The 18,454-nt window shown below is 35.9% G+C and overlaps 1 protein-coding gene across 3 annotated transcripts in view; it reads right to left on the bottom strand.

Moving 5' to 3' along the window:
* TNKS (tankyrase) overlaps positions 1-18,454 on the bottom strand; it is a 176,432-nt gene that overhangs the window by 13,310 nt on the left and 144,668 nt on the right. For all 3 annotated transcript variants that reach the window (XM_089903698.1, XM_022571132.3, XM_022571133.3), the window contains exons 18-25: positions 13,955-14,143; positions 11,836-12,073; positions 11,139-11,221; positions 4,132-4,252; positions 2,821-2,918; positions 2,577-2,651; positions 1,757-1,862; positions 962-1,148 (exon numbers count right to left, since the gene is read on the bottom strand). In XM_089903698.1, coding sequence (XP_089759824.1) covers positions 962-1,148; positions 1,757-1,862; positions 2,577-2,651; positions 2,821-2,918; positions 4,132-4,252; positions 11,139-11,221; positions 11,836-12,073; positions 13,955-14,143 — 1,097 coding nt within the window. The remainder of the gene's footprint in view (positions 1-961; positions 1,149-1,756; positions 1,863-2,576; positions 2,652-2,820; positions 2,919-4,131; positions 4,253-11,138; positions 11,222-11,835; positions 12,074-13,954; positions 14,144-18,454) is intronic.

Here is an 18,454-nt window from a genome sequence, read left to right as displayed (position 1 = left end):
TCATTTTTACTGTTATTTAGGAGTTAGGTTTGAAGCAACAAAGGGAAATTTCTGCAATTATATATCCTTGGGAATTTTTATGTGTTATTAACCACAGCGACCTTAATAGAAAGAAGTTTTCTTCTGGACATAGGGCATCTGTCTTAGAACTGCTGATGGCTACAATTTTTTTCACAACGAAACTGAGAGAGAGAAGTTTTAAGGTGAACAACTATAATGAATTTCATGGTTATATGGGTCTTTCTGAGGTTTCAACTGGATTACAAGGTATCTTACTAACTTGACTTTGCAAAAATAATGCAGCTGGTTAATCTAAAGAGAAATGCAATAAGTTGCAATCTTTGTACAGCACAATTCTTTTTGTATCTTTTCCAACGACAGGAAAGGGAATGGTATTTTTTTCACTGACTTCTGAGAGTTTATAACATTCTCTCAAATTTCTGAATTTTAAAATCCCATTTAAAAAGCTAATATTCATTTGTTTACTATTAATTCCAAAGTTATATTCTGAGGTTGGACTTCTAACTAATTATATACCCTGCCTTAAAATATCACTAGGAAGGTCAGCAAATTAAAGGTTCTACTTGTTTATAGAAGTTATGTGCTTTAGTTCAAATGTGACTTTAGTTCAAATGTGACTGGAGCTAGAGGTTCTTTGTTCTCCAGAAATAATTCTCAACCTTGTTCTGAATCTGAAGCAAGGAAATTGGAACCCAGGGAGAAAGCCAAAATGGAGGGAGCTTCACTGTAACCTATGACTAGCTTTTACCACTGCTGTCAGCTCTGTTGTCACTACTCCTATTGGGGCAGGGGCTGATCAGCTATTCCTATCCAACCCCAAAACAGTCTGGCTCATTAGGAGTAAGACTGAGGATGACCTGTGACTTCTGCAGAGCCTGAGAAACCAATCTGGTTCATGGCTTGAGGACAGCCACCATTACACAAAAGACAAGATGCTCACCTGTGACATATGTAACACGACCGGTCTTTGTGCGCGGGGCAGCCTGTTCCTCCCCCAATTCCGTAAACGTACTGGTTGCTTTTAGAAGAGTTTTCAGCAAAATAAATCCCGGCACCAAACATTCCTCCTATATATGCATGTCGCTCATCAAACCCTTTATGAATAATGGCATTAATGAAAGGAGAACCTAAAAATATAAAGACAGAAAGATCGGTTTTGAGCGCTTTTCTAGAATCTCAATTAGCTGCATACTATTTGCACTTGGCAGATTAATACTACTTAATAACGCCTAAATGAAAAGTTTATTTTGTAAGATGGTCTACTTACATAAATTATTATCATGTACTAGAATCTTATCAGGAACCCATAGTGTTCACCAAGCAAGGGTGTTATATGGATTTTGCAGATGGCATGAGATTTTAGATAGCAAAGTACAACGTGGCTTTGAAGACACAGATTATTTTACACCCAGTCCTACTTTAAGCAAAAACAGATAATCTAATAAAGTAAAACAATTATGCTAAACTACAACAAAAAGAGTATTTCACTATCTAGATGGCTCAGTGTGCAATTTAAGTTCTGAGACAATTTCAGATAAATTATTTTCACTGTACATGCCTTGGAAAGCCTGTACTAACATGTAATGCATTAGAAAGCTGGTACCAACATGTAGTTAAAAAAAAAAATCAGAACAAACCATTTTTAACACAACACTAATATAGTCAGTAACACAGGCTTTTCACCCTACTGGAGTTTGCAAACGCCCAGAGAGATAATGACTGTCGGGACACTCACCGTGAAATAACATGCGCTCGTTATGGTGGTTGTGATTCTCCTCAGACACTTCCTTCTGTCTGTGACAGAATCGCTCTCTCAACTTCTTGTTGACAACTTTTTGAATCTTTAAGGATGAGGAAGAAAGAAGTGAATTAGTGAAATGTTTATTAATTGGTAGTTTATGATTTAAAATAAGAAGTATGTTTTCCTTTAGGGAGGTTCAATTTTTGTTTTATGTTTTGTTTGCTTAAAACATTATTTAAAAGCGATAAAGTTGCCAGGCCAGTGTAATTCAGTTAATATGCTGGCTTTTAGTGACATAAGTTTCAGCTACAGTTTTTGTTTGTTATTCTGCACCATACCTAGCTACACCTCAAAATCAACTGAGGACTTATTGAATTTCAGGATACAGGGGCTTATAAATCTGTACTTTCAAAAAGCTCCCCAGGTAATTCTGATGTGCACTGGTGTAATTTCAATAGGTCCATTAACCCAAAGGGTTAACCCAGTTCTCAATTGATTTTATTCATCTTCATGACACCCCTCTGAAAAAAAGCATATGGCAGTCATTTATTCCATGTTATAAATAAGATACTGAGATTAAGAGATACATGCATACTGATATAAACACTGACTCAATTAGATTGAAAATCCAGGCCTTTAATGCTACTTTGAAATAGTGATAACAGAAATTACTGTCAGCTCTGGTCCATATTAGTGGGTGAGCTGGGAGTCTTATCGCCATGTTTGCCTCACTAACGCCAGCTGCCCCAGCCTATGTTTGATATTCAGGCAAGCTGTGCAATCCAATTTTCACCCTGAACTTTTAAAAACTTACTCGAATGACATTGTATCTGTTGAAGATGCCACCAGCATTACCACCATCTCTGTGTTCGCGAATTGTACTTTGCATCTATAGAACAAAAGAGAGTAACTTTCTGAAAATACACCAGTGTGTAATTCTGAAGACATTCCTCCTGTTGTTTTCAAAAGTTCAATTCTATTATATTGTGTCACTGATGAGTCTAAGACTCAGCACAGATTTCAGGAAAAGATAATTAAAAATTTTCATGTACAGTTACCTCTTCTTCTACTGACTGATACTCTTTATCTTCTGGAGCAAGATCCAGCAAAATAGTTCCCTGATTAACACAGTGAAAAGTCAAATAAGGATTGGTGCCTGCAGGAAAGAAAAATTAACATATTAAACAAAGGTCCACACTCTTCAGGCTCTATTTTGGGGAACACTTGTCATAAATAATAGATATTTTGGAACAAGTCTAATGTATGTGCAATTTGAACCTAATATATAAGGTTGTATTAAGCAAGTACATCCAAAGACAAGAGAAGTAATGGAGATGTGTTTGGGGATCAATTTGATCTGTTCTTACAGAGGTCCTTGTACATACACACAGCAGGCTCAACAATTATTTGTTGAACTGAACTCAATCATGAACATACATGATGCTGATACAAAAGAAAACACAGTGTGATTACAATGTAGTGTGGTCTAAAATATAAGAATTATCCTCTAAAAGAATTATTATCTGTGAGATGACTTGAAATGGTCACTTATAATAAGTTTAAAATACATTGTTCTTGTTAATTTCATTACCCGTGTTGATTTAGTACAAATAAGCAAGACTCAAGCTCAACATCTGTTAATGTTTAGTTTCATGTCACTCTTGCAATTTTATTACCTCTGCAGACTAAATGACTAATTCAAGTTGTTTTCTTTCTCTTCCTTTGCTTTCCTATAGCGAAAGCACTTCTAACAAACAGAGAACAGGGAGGCACACAAAGGAGAAAGATAGGCGTGTAACAGCAAAGTACAATGGAAAAAGACTGAGCTGACAGTTGTGAGGGAGGGGAAAAGACACAAGATAAGGTAAGAGAGAAAGGTCAGATTATGAAAAGCCATGCTATGAACATCTGATTTTATCCTAAAAGCAACAGTGTTCTATTGAAGGGTTTTAAGCCCTGGAATGATATGATCATATAGTCATTTTGAAAAGTGTCTTCTGGTTACAGTGTAGGGAAGGTACCAGAGGGGTGGCAAAGGTGACTGTCGGAGATAAGCTGGAAGGTGGTTGTGAGAGTCCAGGAGAGAGATGACAGTGATAGGGATTAGGTGACAGCAGTGGGAAAGGACAGAAGCACAGATTCCAGAGATATTTAGGATACAAAGTGTTGGGGAAGAGGGAAGAGTGACTCTGATTTCTAGCTAAAGCAACTAGAGGGAGAGCGAGGTCAAGGATGGAGATGGGGAGGCAGGAGGTGCCACCCCAGCTGAGTGCACGAGCTCTGGGGTCAGGCCACCCGAGCAAATGCCAGCCTGGACACTTATTTTGTACCACTAATTTCTGAAATCTATTTATTTTTTAAGAGCTTACCTTGTTGTCCACCTAAGAGTCTTTCTACTCCCTTGATTAATTTATGGCGGTGTCCGTATGCATTGATGCCTATTTCTTTCAACTCTTCATGACCCATATCAGCCAACACATCTAGTGTAATCTGAAAAACGAATCAAAATTAATTGCTAAATCTTTAACAGTTCCTCAGATGATGAAAACTTTTCCATTTGCCTTCAATGCTATAGCATCCAGTCAAATTAAGAAAATTCTTCTGTTTCCTTTATAAGCATGAACTGATAATCTTCTTAAAGTTGCCCCCATAAACTTATCAGCTTTTTGCTCACTTGAAATACTTCCTAATTTGCTTTCAGTCAATGGAGAATTAAAATGGGAGAAATAATGCTATAGAAGTATAAAATGGTCATTGCTATTTTTCCTTTTGATTATTTAATTCTACCACATTTTTTTTTTTTTTTTTTTTTTTTTTTTTTTTTTTTTTGCGGTACGCGGGCCTCTCACTGTTGCGGAGCACAGGCTCCGGACGCGCAGGCTCAGCCGCTCCGCGGCATGTGGGATCTTCCCAGACCGGGGCACGAACCCATGTCCCCTGCATCGGCAGGCAGACTCTCAACCACTGCGCCACCAGGGAAGCCCTAATTCTACCACATTTTGCTTGCCTCAAGATGTAAGAGGGAACAACCAGTAGCCTGAAAATGGGGAAATACCAGATCCCAATATCCAGAAGGTAGCAGAGGTGAATGGTAGGGAACGGGAGAGGTGTTCAGCATAATGAAACAGGAGAAGCTTTAGGGAAGTAGCATTTATATAAAAATAAGAAGGAACTTCCTAAAAGTATCCGAGCATGGAAAAGGCTGCTTTAGAAAGTAGTAAGATTTATATCACAAGCATTTAGTTAGATTACAGACCATTTTATATAGAAACTATATAAAGAATTCCAATTTGGAGAAGAAAAAAGAGAGTAGATAGATGGTTTTTAAGGTCTCTTCTAAATTCTCAGATCTAACAATCCCTGAAGCCTAACATACATTCTATTTTTGTACAGAACAATGGTTTTAAATTTTTGGTTATTCGTCCCTGTAGATGGAGATGATTAGCAGCCACGACTCAAAATTACCAGATTCCTTTGTTGACTAAAAGGAACTGTGACTCTAGCGTCACCCAGTGGCAGTGCTCTGAAGGCACAGGGTGAAGTCCTGGGCGGCCACATTTCTTGAGGGATGAACTGCAATTTTCAGCTCAGAAGAAGCTGGCCCCTCTGACAGCCCAAATACTACTTCACAAGATTAGCCATTGATTTTCTCTTTCCTCTGGAAACGGAGAAATCCTTTGAGAGACACTCTTTTTCCCACTCAAACAAGATATTTTTATCTATCCATAGTTCTCTCTACCTTTATCCTTGCACATAGCATTTTAAAAAACTAACATATTAGGCCTGGAGCTCCGATGGTTTTTATTGTCAAAATGAAATACTATATAATGAGTCCGATCTCCTCAGTGCAAAAAGCATACATCATTCATTCTTGGAAATAATTTACTTTATTGCTCCTAAGTGGCCATTTAAGAAATAATCGCTCCATTGCACAAAATGGGCAGTTCACTTCCAATCACCCAAAGGAAGTTTTCAGCAGAGCTTTTAAAAAGCAACAGTTTTGAAATATGCATCTTTGAGATGGAATAGATCACAACATAATAGGAGTCTTTACATTTTTAGCTAGATGTGATTTTAATATAATTTGGAAACCATGCACAAGGTTTACTACTTTACTGATATTCCATTCTTTTTTCCTTCTAAACTTCACATAAGGTTGACATAAAAACAGGATCTCATATCTATGTGGTAGCTTCAATTTAAAGAGTCCTTAGCTTTTCTGAATTGATACATATAGTGTATGTCTGAAAGAAGCAGAAACCAGGCCAGCAAAACATAGTATTAGCTTCTAGAGAAGAAATGGAGAACACTTGATACATTTGTTCATTATATATAGCTCCAATCGTGAATGAAATGAATACCGCATTTAATACTCACAATGACTCATGAAATACTATTACTGTCCTTATGAGAAAATTAAGGCACAGTGAAGCCATGAAAATACTACACAGAAGAGCTGAAATGTATTGCCATACTTGTCTTTCCTCTTGCTTATTTTTCTTAAAAAGGATGACTAAAAAGCTAAAATAACTAAACATTAAATTTAGTTGCTTTGAGTTACGTGGTACCCTATTTGTCCTCATATTTATTGGAGTTGGCAACTGGAAAACCTTAAATGACAAGCTAAAGAATTTAGATTTATGTTCACTAATCATTCATTCATACATAATATATTTAATGAGTACCTTCTGTATGCTAGATATTTCCAAAAAAGTAACTAATTAAACATTTCATTTAATTCTAAAACAACCCACTTCAGCTCAGAAAGGTAAATAACTGGTCCAAATTGGTAGTAAAAGAGTGGAGCCAGGGAACAAACAGAATCCTACCACTACAGATCATGCTATTTCCTCTACCAAGGAGATAAAAGGTAAACACAAATATTTGGTAAAGGTTGGTAAATGTTTTCAAGGAACCCCTATGGGAACTCTTCGGAAGATTACTTACTGGCTTGAGGCTACAAGTAGGGGAGGGAACAAAGAAAGTACTAGGAAGGGGATCAGGAAAGGTTCTTAGAAGAAAGTAATAATTCAGCTAAGGAAGAGGACTTAGGCAGGGGAAGAAGGGAAGGGTGTTTAAGACAAATGGAAGACCATGTGCAAAAGGAAAATCAAGTGAGAGACTACAGAACATTTGAGAGACTCTAGTAATAAAGTTCATAATGATTAGCGTATAATGTATATACAGGAATAAAAGAAGGGATGGACAGAGCAGCAGGCTAAAAGCAGATCTAATGGGCTTTACACACCAAGTTAAGACAGTGTCCAAAATGTCCAAGAACACCTTTTCAGCAGAGCAACACAAAGGTGTCTTTCAGGAGGATGGTGGTATGAAGGGCAGATCTGGAAGGGAAAGTGACTGTGAACAAGATGACGACAGGGTGGAGCGGATTGGAAGGGATGAATCGGAGAGCAATTTCAAAGGGACAGATGACAGGGCCTGGTAAATAGAAACGGTTAGAGAAAAAAAAAAGAATGGGGGTAAAGATTATTCCAAAATTCTGAAGCTGAGTGAATATGAGATTATTGTGCTAATAAAAGAAATGGAAATAACTGGAAGTAAAACAGGCTAGTTGGATTTTAGGTATGTTTCTCCAAGATTCAAGGCTTTTATACTGCTAGAAATATTTTTCTGAAAATTATCTTTAAATTAACTCACTTCAAAAAAACACAAAACCTTAACTTAGTTACATCCAGGAAATTATAAGTTTGTTGGGCCACTTATTTATAGTTAGCACACATTAAAACCAAATTATAATCTTTAAAATAAATATTATCCATGTATCAGCTAAGTCATCTTGCACATAAAGCAAATGTCACTTCAAGAGTGTTACTTTAAGAAGGGCTGCCTCTTGTTTCTAAGATTTATTCATTTTCTCTGGGGTGGAGTGAGAAGAATTGGAGTTTTAATGAAAAAGGCCTTTCTTTTACTTGGGCTTAAAAGATTGCAGGCTAGAGTAACAGTAATTAGAACTAACTTTACAATCATGTTCATAATGAATTTCTTGAGTCCATGCCTTTGTCTTTAGATTCTGAAGTAAAAATTTATATGGTCACTTTTCATGAAAATATATATGTGGACCATAAACATGTTCACAAGGAATCTTCCAAGTCACGGCATTTATGTTCCAGGAATTGCAATGTAAATCAAATCAGTCTTTCCCACAGAAAAAGTATTCTAGTCAGGAAGAAGCTATGTTACAGAGGAAGGGCCAAAGTGACACTGGTACTATACTTAACTAACTATAAAGGACATAGGTATATATTATTTAATATAGAACTAGCAAAGTATATAAGACAAACAAGTCAAGTTAGTTAAGAGACTTCAGAGAGAATAACTGTGAAGGTAAGAGGTGAGGCTATCATGCTCTGAAAGAAGTTTCCCTGGAACCAGAAATAAAAGAACTATGTTCCCCACTCCACTGAGAGAGAAGAATCTATCAGTAGGAACAGAGGCAATAAGATATGATGTGTCAAAGCATCTCAGGAAAACAGGACGCCTCTGCCTTCAGCTCAATAGACATGAACTAAATGGCTACAATACATACACCCTAACACTTTCCCTCACCTCACAAATACCTGGCCCTCATCATATATTACTGGACTGACATAGAATGCTAATGGCAGAAAATCCTCTGGGTAAGTTATGGAAAGGGTTACAGAAGGTATTACTCTATAACTAAAGGCTAGTCAAGTAACAATTGTAGTCAAAATAAAACTTTGATTGCTTGAAGACTGGGCCAAAAGACAGTCACACAGAGTTCAACACAATGAATGGTGATATCATTTGTCTGGAGGAAAGAGCTATGCTAGGTAATAGACATTAAATGGAAGAGTCAACATATTGATAAAAAAAAAGATACAGAAATCATTCTGGCAAAAGGAAAATCAATGGAACCATTTACTCAGAACAAAACTGAAGTGAAAAAGATAACAAGGAAACTGATGAAACCAGGATAAGCTGTCAAAAGGACCAACTGTTAAGACTAAACTATTAAAATCAACAAAGTGAGATAACCAGGCCACAGGAAATCAGTTACTATAAAAGAGAATATATAAAGTAAAACAGAAAAAAGAAAACATAAAATTATGATGCGAACTGACTAAAAGAGTAGAAACTGAACTCTTGAAAATCGGTTAACTGGAATTATTTGAATTAGCGTCTGTTTTTATTAAGCAAAGATATGTGAAATTTCACAGTTACTGTGGATATGACTTGGGAAGAAGGGAGATGGCTGGAATATGGCTTTAGCAGAGGATACTGCTTCTAAAACAGCTTTAATACCTTCAAGGGAAGGATAAGGGAAAAAGAGCCTTACTGTTTAGGCTATTCTCATAAGAAATCTCCAAACCAGAGGGTGAATCAATGGCAGGTGCAGCTTAAAGGAAAAGGAAATTATTATAGCAGTTTATGAAGTCCTCCCCACCAGACAGAAGATACAACTGATATTTCATTAAAGTATATTTTAAAAACTGACACAGAAGCATCTGACTGGGAATTTTAACTACCCGGACTTTTGAAAGTATTATTGTATTTTACAGGTAAGGCAAGTGATAGGTTAAATGCCTTAATCAGAATCAAGGTCTTCTTTTAGTCCAGTGCTATTTCTACCCAACTGTTTTGATCATCAAGAGCATTAAAGATCAACTACAATATATAATATGAAGAAATTCAGCTAAAAAAAAAAAGACATTAGAAAATCTTAACATCGTAATTGATATGAAAAAGACCTGGAGTTTTTAATTAACTCTAAACTGACTATATGCCTAACAAAGAAATCAGATGGGGCAAAGAGGCCAGTGAAGAATTTGGACACTATATCCATATAAAGAATAACTGAAAAAGAAGGTGAATTTATGCTAAATTAGGAGAAACTCTGTAAGGGTGGGTGGGTGGGTGGTTGGTTGGAAGGGTAAATCCACGATAAGTTCACTAGGTCTTAGAAATATAAGAAGGGCTATATTATGTTGTAGTGAGCTGAATGGTGGCCCTCAAAAAGATATGTCCATGTTCTAATCCCCAGAACTTGCAAAGAATCTTTTTTGAAAAACTTTTTTTACATCTTTGCAGATGTAAATTCAGTTAAGGATCTTGAGATAAGGAGATCATCTAGGACTATATGGGGAGGCCTTAAACTCAATGCAAGTGTCCTTACAAAAGACACACAAAAGAGAAGACAGACACAGAGAAGGCACGGTGAAGATAGAAGCAGAGATTGGAAGGATGTGGCCAGAAGCCAAAGGGGCCTAGAAGCTGGCAGAGGCATGGGGCAGATTCTCCCCTAGAGCCTCTGTAGGGAGTGCAGCCCTGCCGGCACCTTGATTTTGAACTTCAGGCCTCCAGAACTGTGAGGGAATAAATTTCTGTTGTTTAAGCCACAGATTTGTGGGAAATCGTTATGGCAGCCCTATGAAACTAATGCTAGTCTAATATGTAGATCAGAGGTTAGATTTCTGTGCAAAACAGGGTAAAATGTAAACATAAGATTAATAGATTATACATGGGGCAGATTTGGGTGTACTTTAAATTACAAGCATTTTATCATACCTGCCCAAATTGTAACAAGTTATTGTCCCACATGGATATAAAGAGGGTAATTCCTACATCTGGGAGAATGACTTTGTGACCTCTAAAGATCTTTCCCATTCTAAGATGCTATGTGTATTAGTAATAGTCAAGTCAAACTCAGGAATTTATTATTTGATAGTTAATGGTAATAAAATCATACAGTGATAAGTTAAAAACTCATTATCCTGTATAAAAACAGAATGACAAACAGAAGGATCTTAATTCATAAACACCCTAATGATGACTTCATACTAAGACCTTCACAGCCATTTCAGATGTATCTGAAAATAGGTTAAGTCTATAAGCATATGGCCAAGTTTTGGTTCAGCATTATTTTAGGCTCCACCTAGACAATGGAAACTTCATAAAGAAGCAATTTTTAAAACGTACACTTGCCCAAGAATTATTTTGCTATCCAGTAATGGATAATTGCTTCATGAAGATTTTGCTAAATAGTTAACATAAAAATTTCTCACTAGTTTTAAGTGGAGTCTAGTCACATTAGTAATAAAATGAGATGAATAATGGCTAACACTTTTTGGAAACAAAGTAATGAGGAAAGATTTTGAAAACATTCTTTTGCAGGGGTTTCATGGCCTAAGTTCTGATATGTAATAAAGCATATTGAGCCAGATCATCTGTTAGACAATTTTGGAAAGAAGCATAAAATACTAGATTCCTCTAGCTTTTTCAGAAATTTGTTTTGAGTTTTAAAAGAGCAGCGAAGAAGCAAAAAAAGAAAGAACAAGTGGCAATTAATAGCTCTTAATATTAAATTAAAAAGACTCAACTATATATGAGAGCTTACCTGTTCTGTTTCAAAGATGTCCCGAAGGTGTTCAAGACCAAGGCTTTTCAGGAATTGGCTAATATTCATGTCAAGACCAGCAACTAAAACAGACATACATTAAAGTTTTTCAGAAAGAAGTTTATCAATCTAAAGGAAGTTCCAGTATTTATTTAAAGCCGCGGCTCTTTGACACCCTTGGCTGTGCAGGTGATTTTACTTCAAGTTATCTCTGAATTTGACGGGGAAATAAATGCAGAGTTTATCTTATCAGTAGTACTTATATTAATATTATAAAGCATAATATAATGCTTTTAGTGAAATATTTAACAGTGGAATTTAAAAATCCAAATTTATCAGCTATTGTTTCAGCTTTCATTTATCAGCTATTGTTTCAGTTTTCATTTATCAGCTATTGTTTCAGTTTTCATTTCTTACATAATCTCTCAGTATTTTTCTGATATAATTTCAGTAATAAGACTCACTCAGTTCAATAAGATACTATGGTTGGAAAAGGATATACTGGGATATACATAAGTAAGAACAAAGTAGATGCCAAAGAATTTATTCTACGAAGACATATTTCTTATAAGCTGTTGTGTACATGAAAGCTTAGAGACAGGATGTCTTTAAGTGAGGTGTTCAATAATTACCAATAGAAAAGTGAATCTGTTCATTTAAAACCGCAAAACCAATACGCGTTCACAGGTGTACTTGCCTTCTCCTTCCTTCCTTTCTGTGCCTGCTGCGCCATCCCCAGCATTAGACGCTCCTCCTACTGCCAATTCTGCTAAGGGGCCGGCGAGGTTGTCTATGCTGCTAGCAGCAGACAGGCAGGAGGGGGTGGATGCTGGTGAGATCAGAGAGGCACTCACTACAGTAGCCTGAGGTTTAAAACAGGTAGGTAAGGCCTCTGGGGGCATGGCGTCTATCAGCAAAGCTCTGATATCGTCAGCCTAAAAAAATAAATAAATAAAATAAAATAACACAAAAAAATTACGTTTTAAAACAATAAGTTTCTCACTAAGGACAAAATGCTTAGTGAATTTTTTCTTTAATGAATGCTCCATTATTCCCTATTGGGTTTTGATCATTCCTTCCTCCTTCCTTCTCTGATCCACAGCTCCAAAGAGTCCCAGTAGTTTCAATAGGTAGAATGGAGAAACTATACAATTAAAAAAAAATATTTCATCTTTTGAAGATCTAATGTGCAGCTTGGTGACTGTAGTTAATAAGTACTGTAAGTACTTATATAAGTACTGTACTATATTCTTGAAATTTGCTGAGAGTAGATCTTAAGTATTCTCACCGCACACACAGAAAAAAGTTAACTGTGAAAAAAATCCAAGAATGTGAACTATGTTGACGCCTAGAAATACTTTTTAACACTAAATGAAAAGTGTGCACACAATTGTTCATACTTATTACACATGTATTCAAAGGACATGTAAATTAACAAAGATTTGAATAGAGTTAAAAAAACAAAATATTTCATCTTTCATCTAAAAAGGAGCACATTTTAGAATGCTGATTCTCAATCATCTCTTCTTTAGAAGGAGTTTCCATAATAGTATGTGTTGTTTATGCTTAACAACTACAATAATTTTTGTTCAGTTATTTAGTGCATACTTAATAATTTAATGTACAATTAAAATCTGGTGAAACTTTAAAGGGACACCACTTATTTTGGCTAGCTTATTCACGAACTCTACAGTCTGCTAGGCACAACTGTCGTTAGAGTATGTGGGAGATTGTCCCCAAAGAGAGCCAGCTATCAATTCTTTCTTCCATGTACATCTGTGCCCCTCCTTCCATCAGAGGTGGCACCTCCCTTCCCTGGAATCTGGGTTGCCTATGAGTTTCTGTGACCAATAGAATGTAGAGGAAGTGATGTTCTGAGGCTTTTGAGCCAGGCTTTAAAAGGATTGGCAGTTTCTACTTTTTTTCTCTTAGAAGTCATCCTCCAATGCTGTAAAGGAATTCGAACTAGACCACTGAGTGTGAGATACTACGCAGAGAGAGGTACTGTAGGATTTAAGGCCATCTGAGATGCTGCAGCCTCAGCTGAGCTCCCAGCTAAAGGGAGCTGGCAGAACAGCAGAACTGCCTAGCTGAGCCCAGTCAACCCAGAGGACTGTGAGGAATTATAACTGTGAGTGGCACTGTACTAGCCACTCACTTGGTTTCGGTTAAGCTACTAAGTGTTTTGAAAACTGTTACTCAGCAACAGGTATATAAAACAGAATGTGGCTTAGAAAAGTTTTTCGGTTAAAAAATTCTAAATTATGTGGCCATACAGTAACTCCCTGATTTCCAGAAAATTCAGGAAAGATGTTTCTTTACTGCGTTTAATTCTGTAGTTAAATATCATTTAACCACAAAAATTTAATTCTTGATTTTGAAACTATTTCTACAGTATATCAGTTTACTTTTCCATCTTCAGAAGAATGATATACTGCTTAGAAGATAATTTTTTCTTTGACTATATCACCCCCCTCAGGTAAATTACCATGAACATCAGATGCTCTAGAATCATAAGCCAAAGTAGAAGGTGTTAAGATATTTTACGAATACAATCTATATACAAGTTTTTCTATGATTCATGTTTTCCCTCCAAGTTAAGTATGGCAAAAAAAAAATTAACTTACTGCTTAGTTTGCCTTAATAGTTTTAAATTATATAAAAATGAGAACTTAAAAAAATTCATAAGGAAGGAAATTTGTTCTTCTTCCAAGAGATATATGTACCACTAGAGGTAAACCTGTTAAGCCCTGGAATTTACTGTCATTTCTGAAAGTATAACAAGCAAGTCTAAATATTTTGAAATGTGGACTTACCGTTGCCAGATCTAAAGGTGTCTGGCCTTCTTGGTTCTTCATAGTTGGATCTGCACCATGTGCCAGGAGTAGGGCACAAAGCTGTGTCCTGCCTTTTTGGGCTGCTTCGTGAAGAGGAGTGAATGCCCACTTGTCTGTTGCATTTACACATGTGTTGTATTTTATCAGTAACGCTGCGATGTCCACATGCTGAAGAAAAACAAAAGGATGCCAAGAGGTAAGAATGAGATTATTTGGTAAAGCTCCTTCAGGTACACTTGTTTTTATTTAACATTTCATTCCCTCTATATCTCTATTCTCATCCTTAACAGAAGTTTCTTCTATAAAAAAAGAATATTCATTGCACCCCTCCACCTGTATTTTGGACTTCATCTTTTCTTGCTTCCTCTAAAATATCAATTCCACAATTATTCTGTTACCCTGTAATTCTTCATGGGAGCCTTAAAAATTTTTTTTATTCAGCCTTATATTCAGATCTATCTTAAAAATAAACATATAAGATGAAACTATTACCTGACTCCAAGTTTCCTAATAATGGGCTAACCTGTCTGTCAAACTTTTCAAACCAGCAACCTATAACCATTGCTCCTCTTTATCTTCCCATTTCTCTTTCTAACCTATTGCAACCTGATCTATTTATTGAAAACACTCATCTCAAAGATTCTCAATGTTCTTTCTTCAGCCTTTGGGAAAGTAACATAACAAAACATTTTACAAAAATTAGTCTGTCGAGCCAAAATGACTTAGGGGGTGGAGGAAATGTCAGCTGCAGACACATTAACTAATAACCTGGGCATGAGGTGATAAGATCCTCAACTGTGATGGTTAGAGAAGAACAGAAAAGAGCTAAATTTGAGAAATTTTGAAGGCAAAAAAATCAGGTTTTAGAAAGACAAATTAACCACAGAGGAAGAAAGATGAAAAAAAAAGTCAAAGGTGACTGCCTTTTTTCTTTTTTAATTTGGTCTAGAAGATTAAGAAAAAAAAAGGTAGATGGAAGCATTAACAGAAATTGAGTAGCAGAAGTTTAATTAGGAATGAAACTATAAGGAAGGTTCACTTGGGGTATGTGGCTTCTGAGGTACAATATCTAAGTAATGATGTTCTGCAAATGGTTTCACACAAAAGGTCAGAGCACAGATAAGGGGGTCATTTACTTATTCACTTACTCTCTCTTACCGACTCACCCACCAACTAAACATTTGCTGAATACCTATCTGAAGCTGAATTTCATGAGCATGGGAAGAGATGGGGAAAGTAAGGACAGAAGTATCCCAGGATAGAATTTAGGGCATGTTTCTTCAAATTTTCCTTTAAAATTCCTTAATATTTTCTTTGCTCTCTTGAAGACACTCACTTCAAAAAGAATAGGTACTTCTTCTGAGGTAGTATTAAAGTATTTTTTGGTGTTTTTTTTAATATAATACAAATACTTGTTAATTTTAGGAAAACTGATTTCAGAAAACAGAGGAAAATACAAATCAGACAACTTCTAAGAAAGCTTCCATATTTGCTCTGACAATATAAAGACAACAACAACAACAAAAAAGAGCATAACCAGGCTAGGTCTTCTGAGAACAGACCATGTTTTGTGATCTTTTGGGGATTACAAATGAGGTATATCATGATTATAAAATTGATTCTAACACAAAAGATAAAAATAGGTAACATTTGTAGCACTATCAAAATCACTTAAAACAAAACAGACCCCAGTGATTTATCTCCTTTATTCAAAGGATATATGTTGAAAAGAATAGCTATTTTTGTTTAATTAACCCAAAAGCACGGAGTAATTTCAAGCTTCTCCCCAGTAAGGTTATGGGGTGTATAAACTAGGTTCCTGATGATTAGTTTTATTCTACTCCATTTGTGTTGGCAGTATAATATAATTTGGTAGACTAATTTGTATAGGCTTCCAAAATTAGATAGTCCAAGGAAAATTATGTGTGTGTGTGTATAAAATGAATCATATATATGGTATGTATTATTAAACTTTCTTTATATTAAATTTATAGTTTATGCTTAGAGAAACCAATTACCTGCTTATTAAATTTGCTGACAAACATCTGAAACAGCAATAAACAGGAAATATGCTGCTACCCAAGTAGACTAAAAACACAATTCTTAAATCTTAAATAGCCACACCACTGGGGTAAAACAAGTAACTGAAATTTAAGGCTGACAAATGCAATAAATAAGCTACAGCTCAGTCCTATATGATACATAAGAGCAAAGCATTGAACTAGAAGGTCTAGAAAAGGAATTGAACTCTGCTGGAATGTTTCCGGGAGTCAACTTAATATGGTTTCAAAATTCAGCTGCAACACAAAATGCTTTAAATGACAAATGCAACATAAAAACACTGCAAGGGCCCTAATTTAATTTTAGAAAGTTGGGAAGTAGGGAGAAGAGAAACGTGTTTGGGTTCCAGTTAGAGCAATTTAATTGTACGATAATGTCATGAAATCCCCCTAACATTATACATTTTAGAGAAAGCATTAAAAAATGAAAAATTTGAGAGAGAAAACTCAGCAAATTGATTTACTCTTATGAGATAATAGAAAACTACATGCTGTGTGGTAAATAAATATCAATGCCTTATATCTACTGAAGAGCAAAAAAATTAGTTGTCTTGTGTAGATGTATATTAAAAAATAATATAAGGCATTATAATACAAAAACACTAAACAGGACAATGCACATTACCATTAATATATACTCTCATGAAATCTGTAACTTTCATTTAAACTTCTTAAACTATGTCTTTGTTTCTCCTTTTGGAAAAACTGAAGTGGTAAGTTCTTTCTATATAAAAAGGCCCAAAGACACACAGAGAGCTGACTGAGCTCTCCAGAGGAAAAAAGGTAAAATATGTATCAAAGGATGATGACCAATAAATAACAGCTTAAGTAACTTTATGTAATTTCAGATATCTCACACAATTATTTTATCTGCAGCTACCAGTCATTATCCACTACTGAAGTCAATTAATCTGTCTGTTTAATACTGATATTGAGCTGGTCAAACATACAGCTAATTCCTAAGGCTGTGAGATGTAAAAGTGACACACAGACCTTATTCTGACCGGCCCAGTATGAGGGCTGTGTGGATCGAGTTATCTCATAATAACTGTATTCCCTTGGATTTGGATAGAATGCACTTTCCACATGCATGGTCTTACCTAATTATCACAATAACCCTGTAAAGACGGTCTCAGCATCTAAGTTTTACTAGTGAGGACAATGAAGATTAGAAAGATTAAGGCACTTGCTGAAGACTTGTGGGTTATGGAGGAAAAGATTAAAGACTAGATCCCAGAGGTTCAGACTCCAAATTCAGGTCTCCATTTCGCCACATCTGCCTGCATGGCCTTGCTAGACTAAAACACAAGCGCCATTTCCTGACAAGTTGAAAATGGCAGAGAGTATGATATCAGGGAAAAGCTATTTAAGCAGAGATCACTGGGTAACCCTATACCTAAAACTACTCTACCAATAGCCTTATTTTAAATATAGAAGCCTCTATTCCATACAAAGTGCCACCAAAATCTCCTTCACAAAACTATCATTTCAGGGCAGTACATCATATACACCATGCAGCCAGGCCAGTCCAAGCATCATTGATATTAATACTATATAACCAGTGTTCTGCCACCCTAACAGAGCCCTATAATTTCATTAAAATATCCAGCCAAGGCTTATGTGCTATATGAATAAAAAGGGGCTTTGGAAAGACATATGGATTTATATGTCCAGAGATAATGAAAATATAATTATATCTACCCCTTAGCTAAAGTAAGATAAAGTAGCTTAAACATTTTTTATATCATGGTTAACCTTGGTCCTTATTTTAAGTCTACGAATTGAGACTGAGATAAATACAGATTTGATGTGGTTACTGACAACAGGTTATATGATATACAAATTGCATTAGATAAAATTATTTCATAGAGCAGAGATTCTCAATGGAGGGAATGACCTTACCTACTGCCAACTGAAAATCACTATGAGATGTTACTGGGGGTGGGAGGGTGGGTATATGTTGTACATGGTAAAAACATGGTAGCCAAAAAAAGTCAAGAAACCATCAAAGTAAAGGTTTTAGTGAATAAGAGTACATAGTCATTAGCTCACAGATATTTGATTTTTAAGTTTCCAAGTTTAATACAAGAAGGATTTTTAGAGTGAGTCAAAAAATCCACCCACACACTGAGGCAAAAGTACTTGCTACAAACATACTGTCTAGCTCATTAGCATTCTTTAGTAGAAGGATGGGATGAACCAGGTTGACTGAAACCTCTACCAAATGCCCTCTACACAGCCTGGAGAACTTTCTCTTCATTTTTACCTCCATAAGCTACATTCATTTACAAAGAGCTCAGCAGTAGGGATGTGATAAAAAGCAGGATAACATAAAAAGAGAGAATGAAACTAAAAATGCTCATGATCTTTCTCACTTGGAGTTAGAAGAGGAGAGCAGGAGCTGTGGATAATGGTGAAA

Source organism: Delphinapterus leucas, chromosome 21, assembly GCF_059928025.1.
Source record: "Delphinapterus leucas isolate spDelLeu-1000000601 "Yukka" chromosome 21, BTC_Dleu_Yukka2, whole genome shotgun sequence".
Classification (NCBI taxonomy): domain Eukaryota; kingdom Metazoa; phylum Chordata; class Mammalia; order Artiodactyla; family Monodontidae; genus Delphinapterus; species Delphinapterus leucas.
Note: the sequence above shows the minus strand (reverse complement) of the source record. Positions and strands in the feature narration are given on the sequence as shown.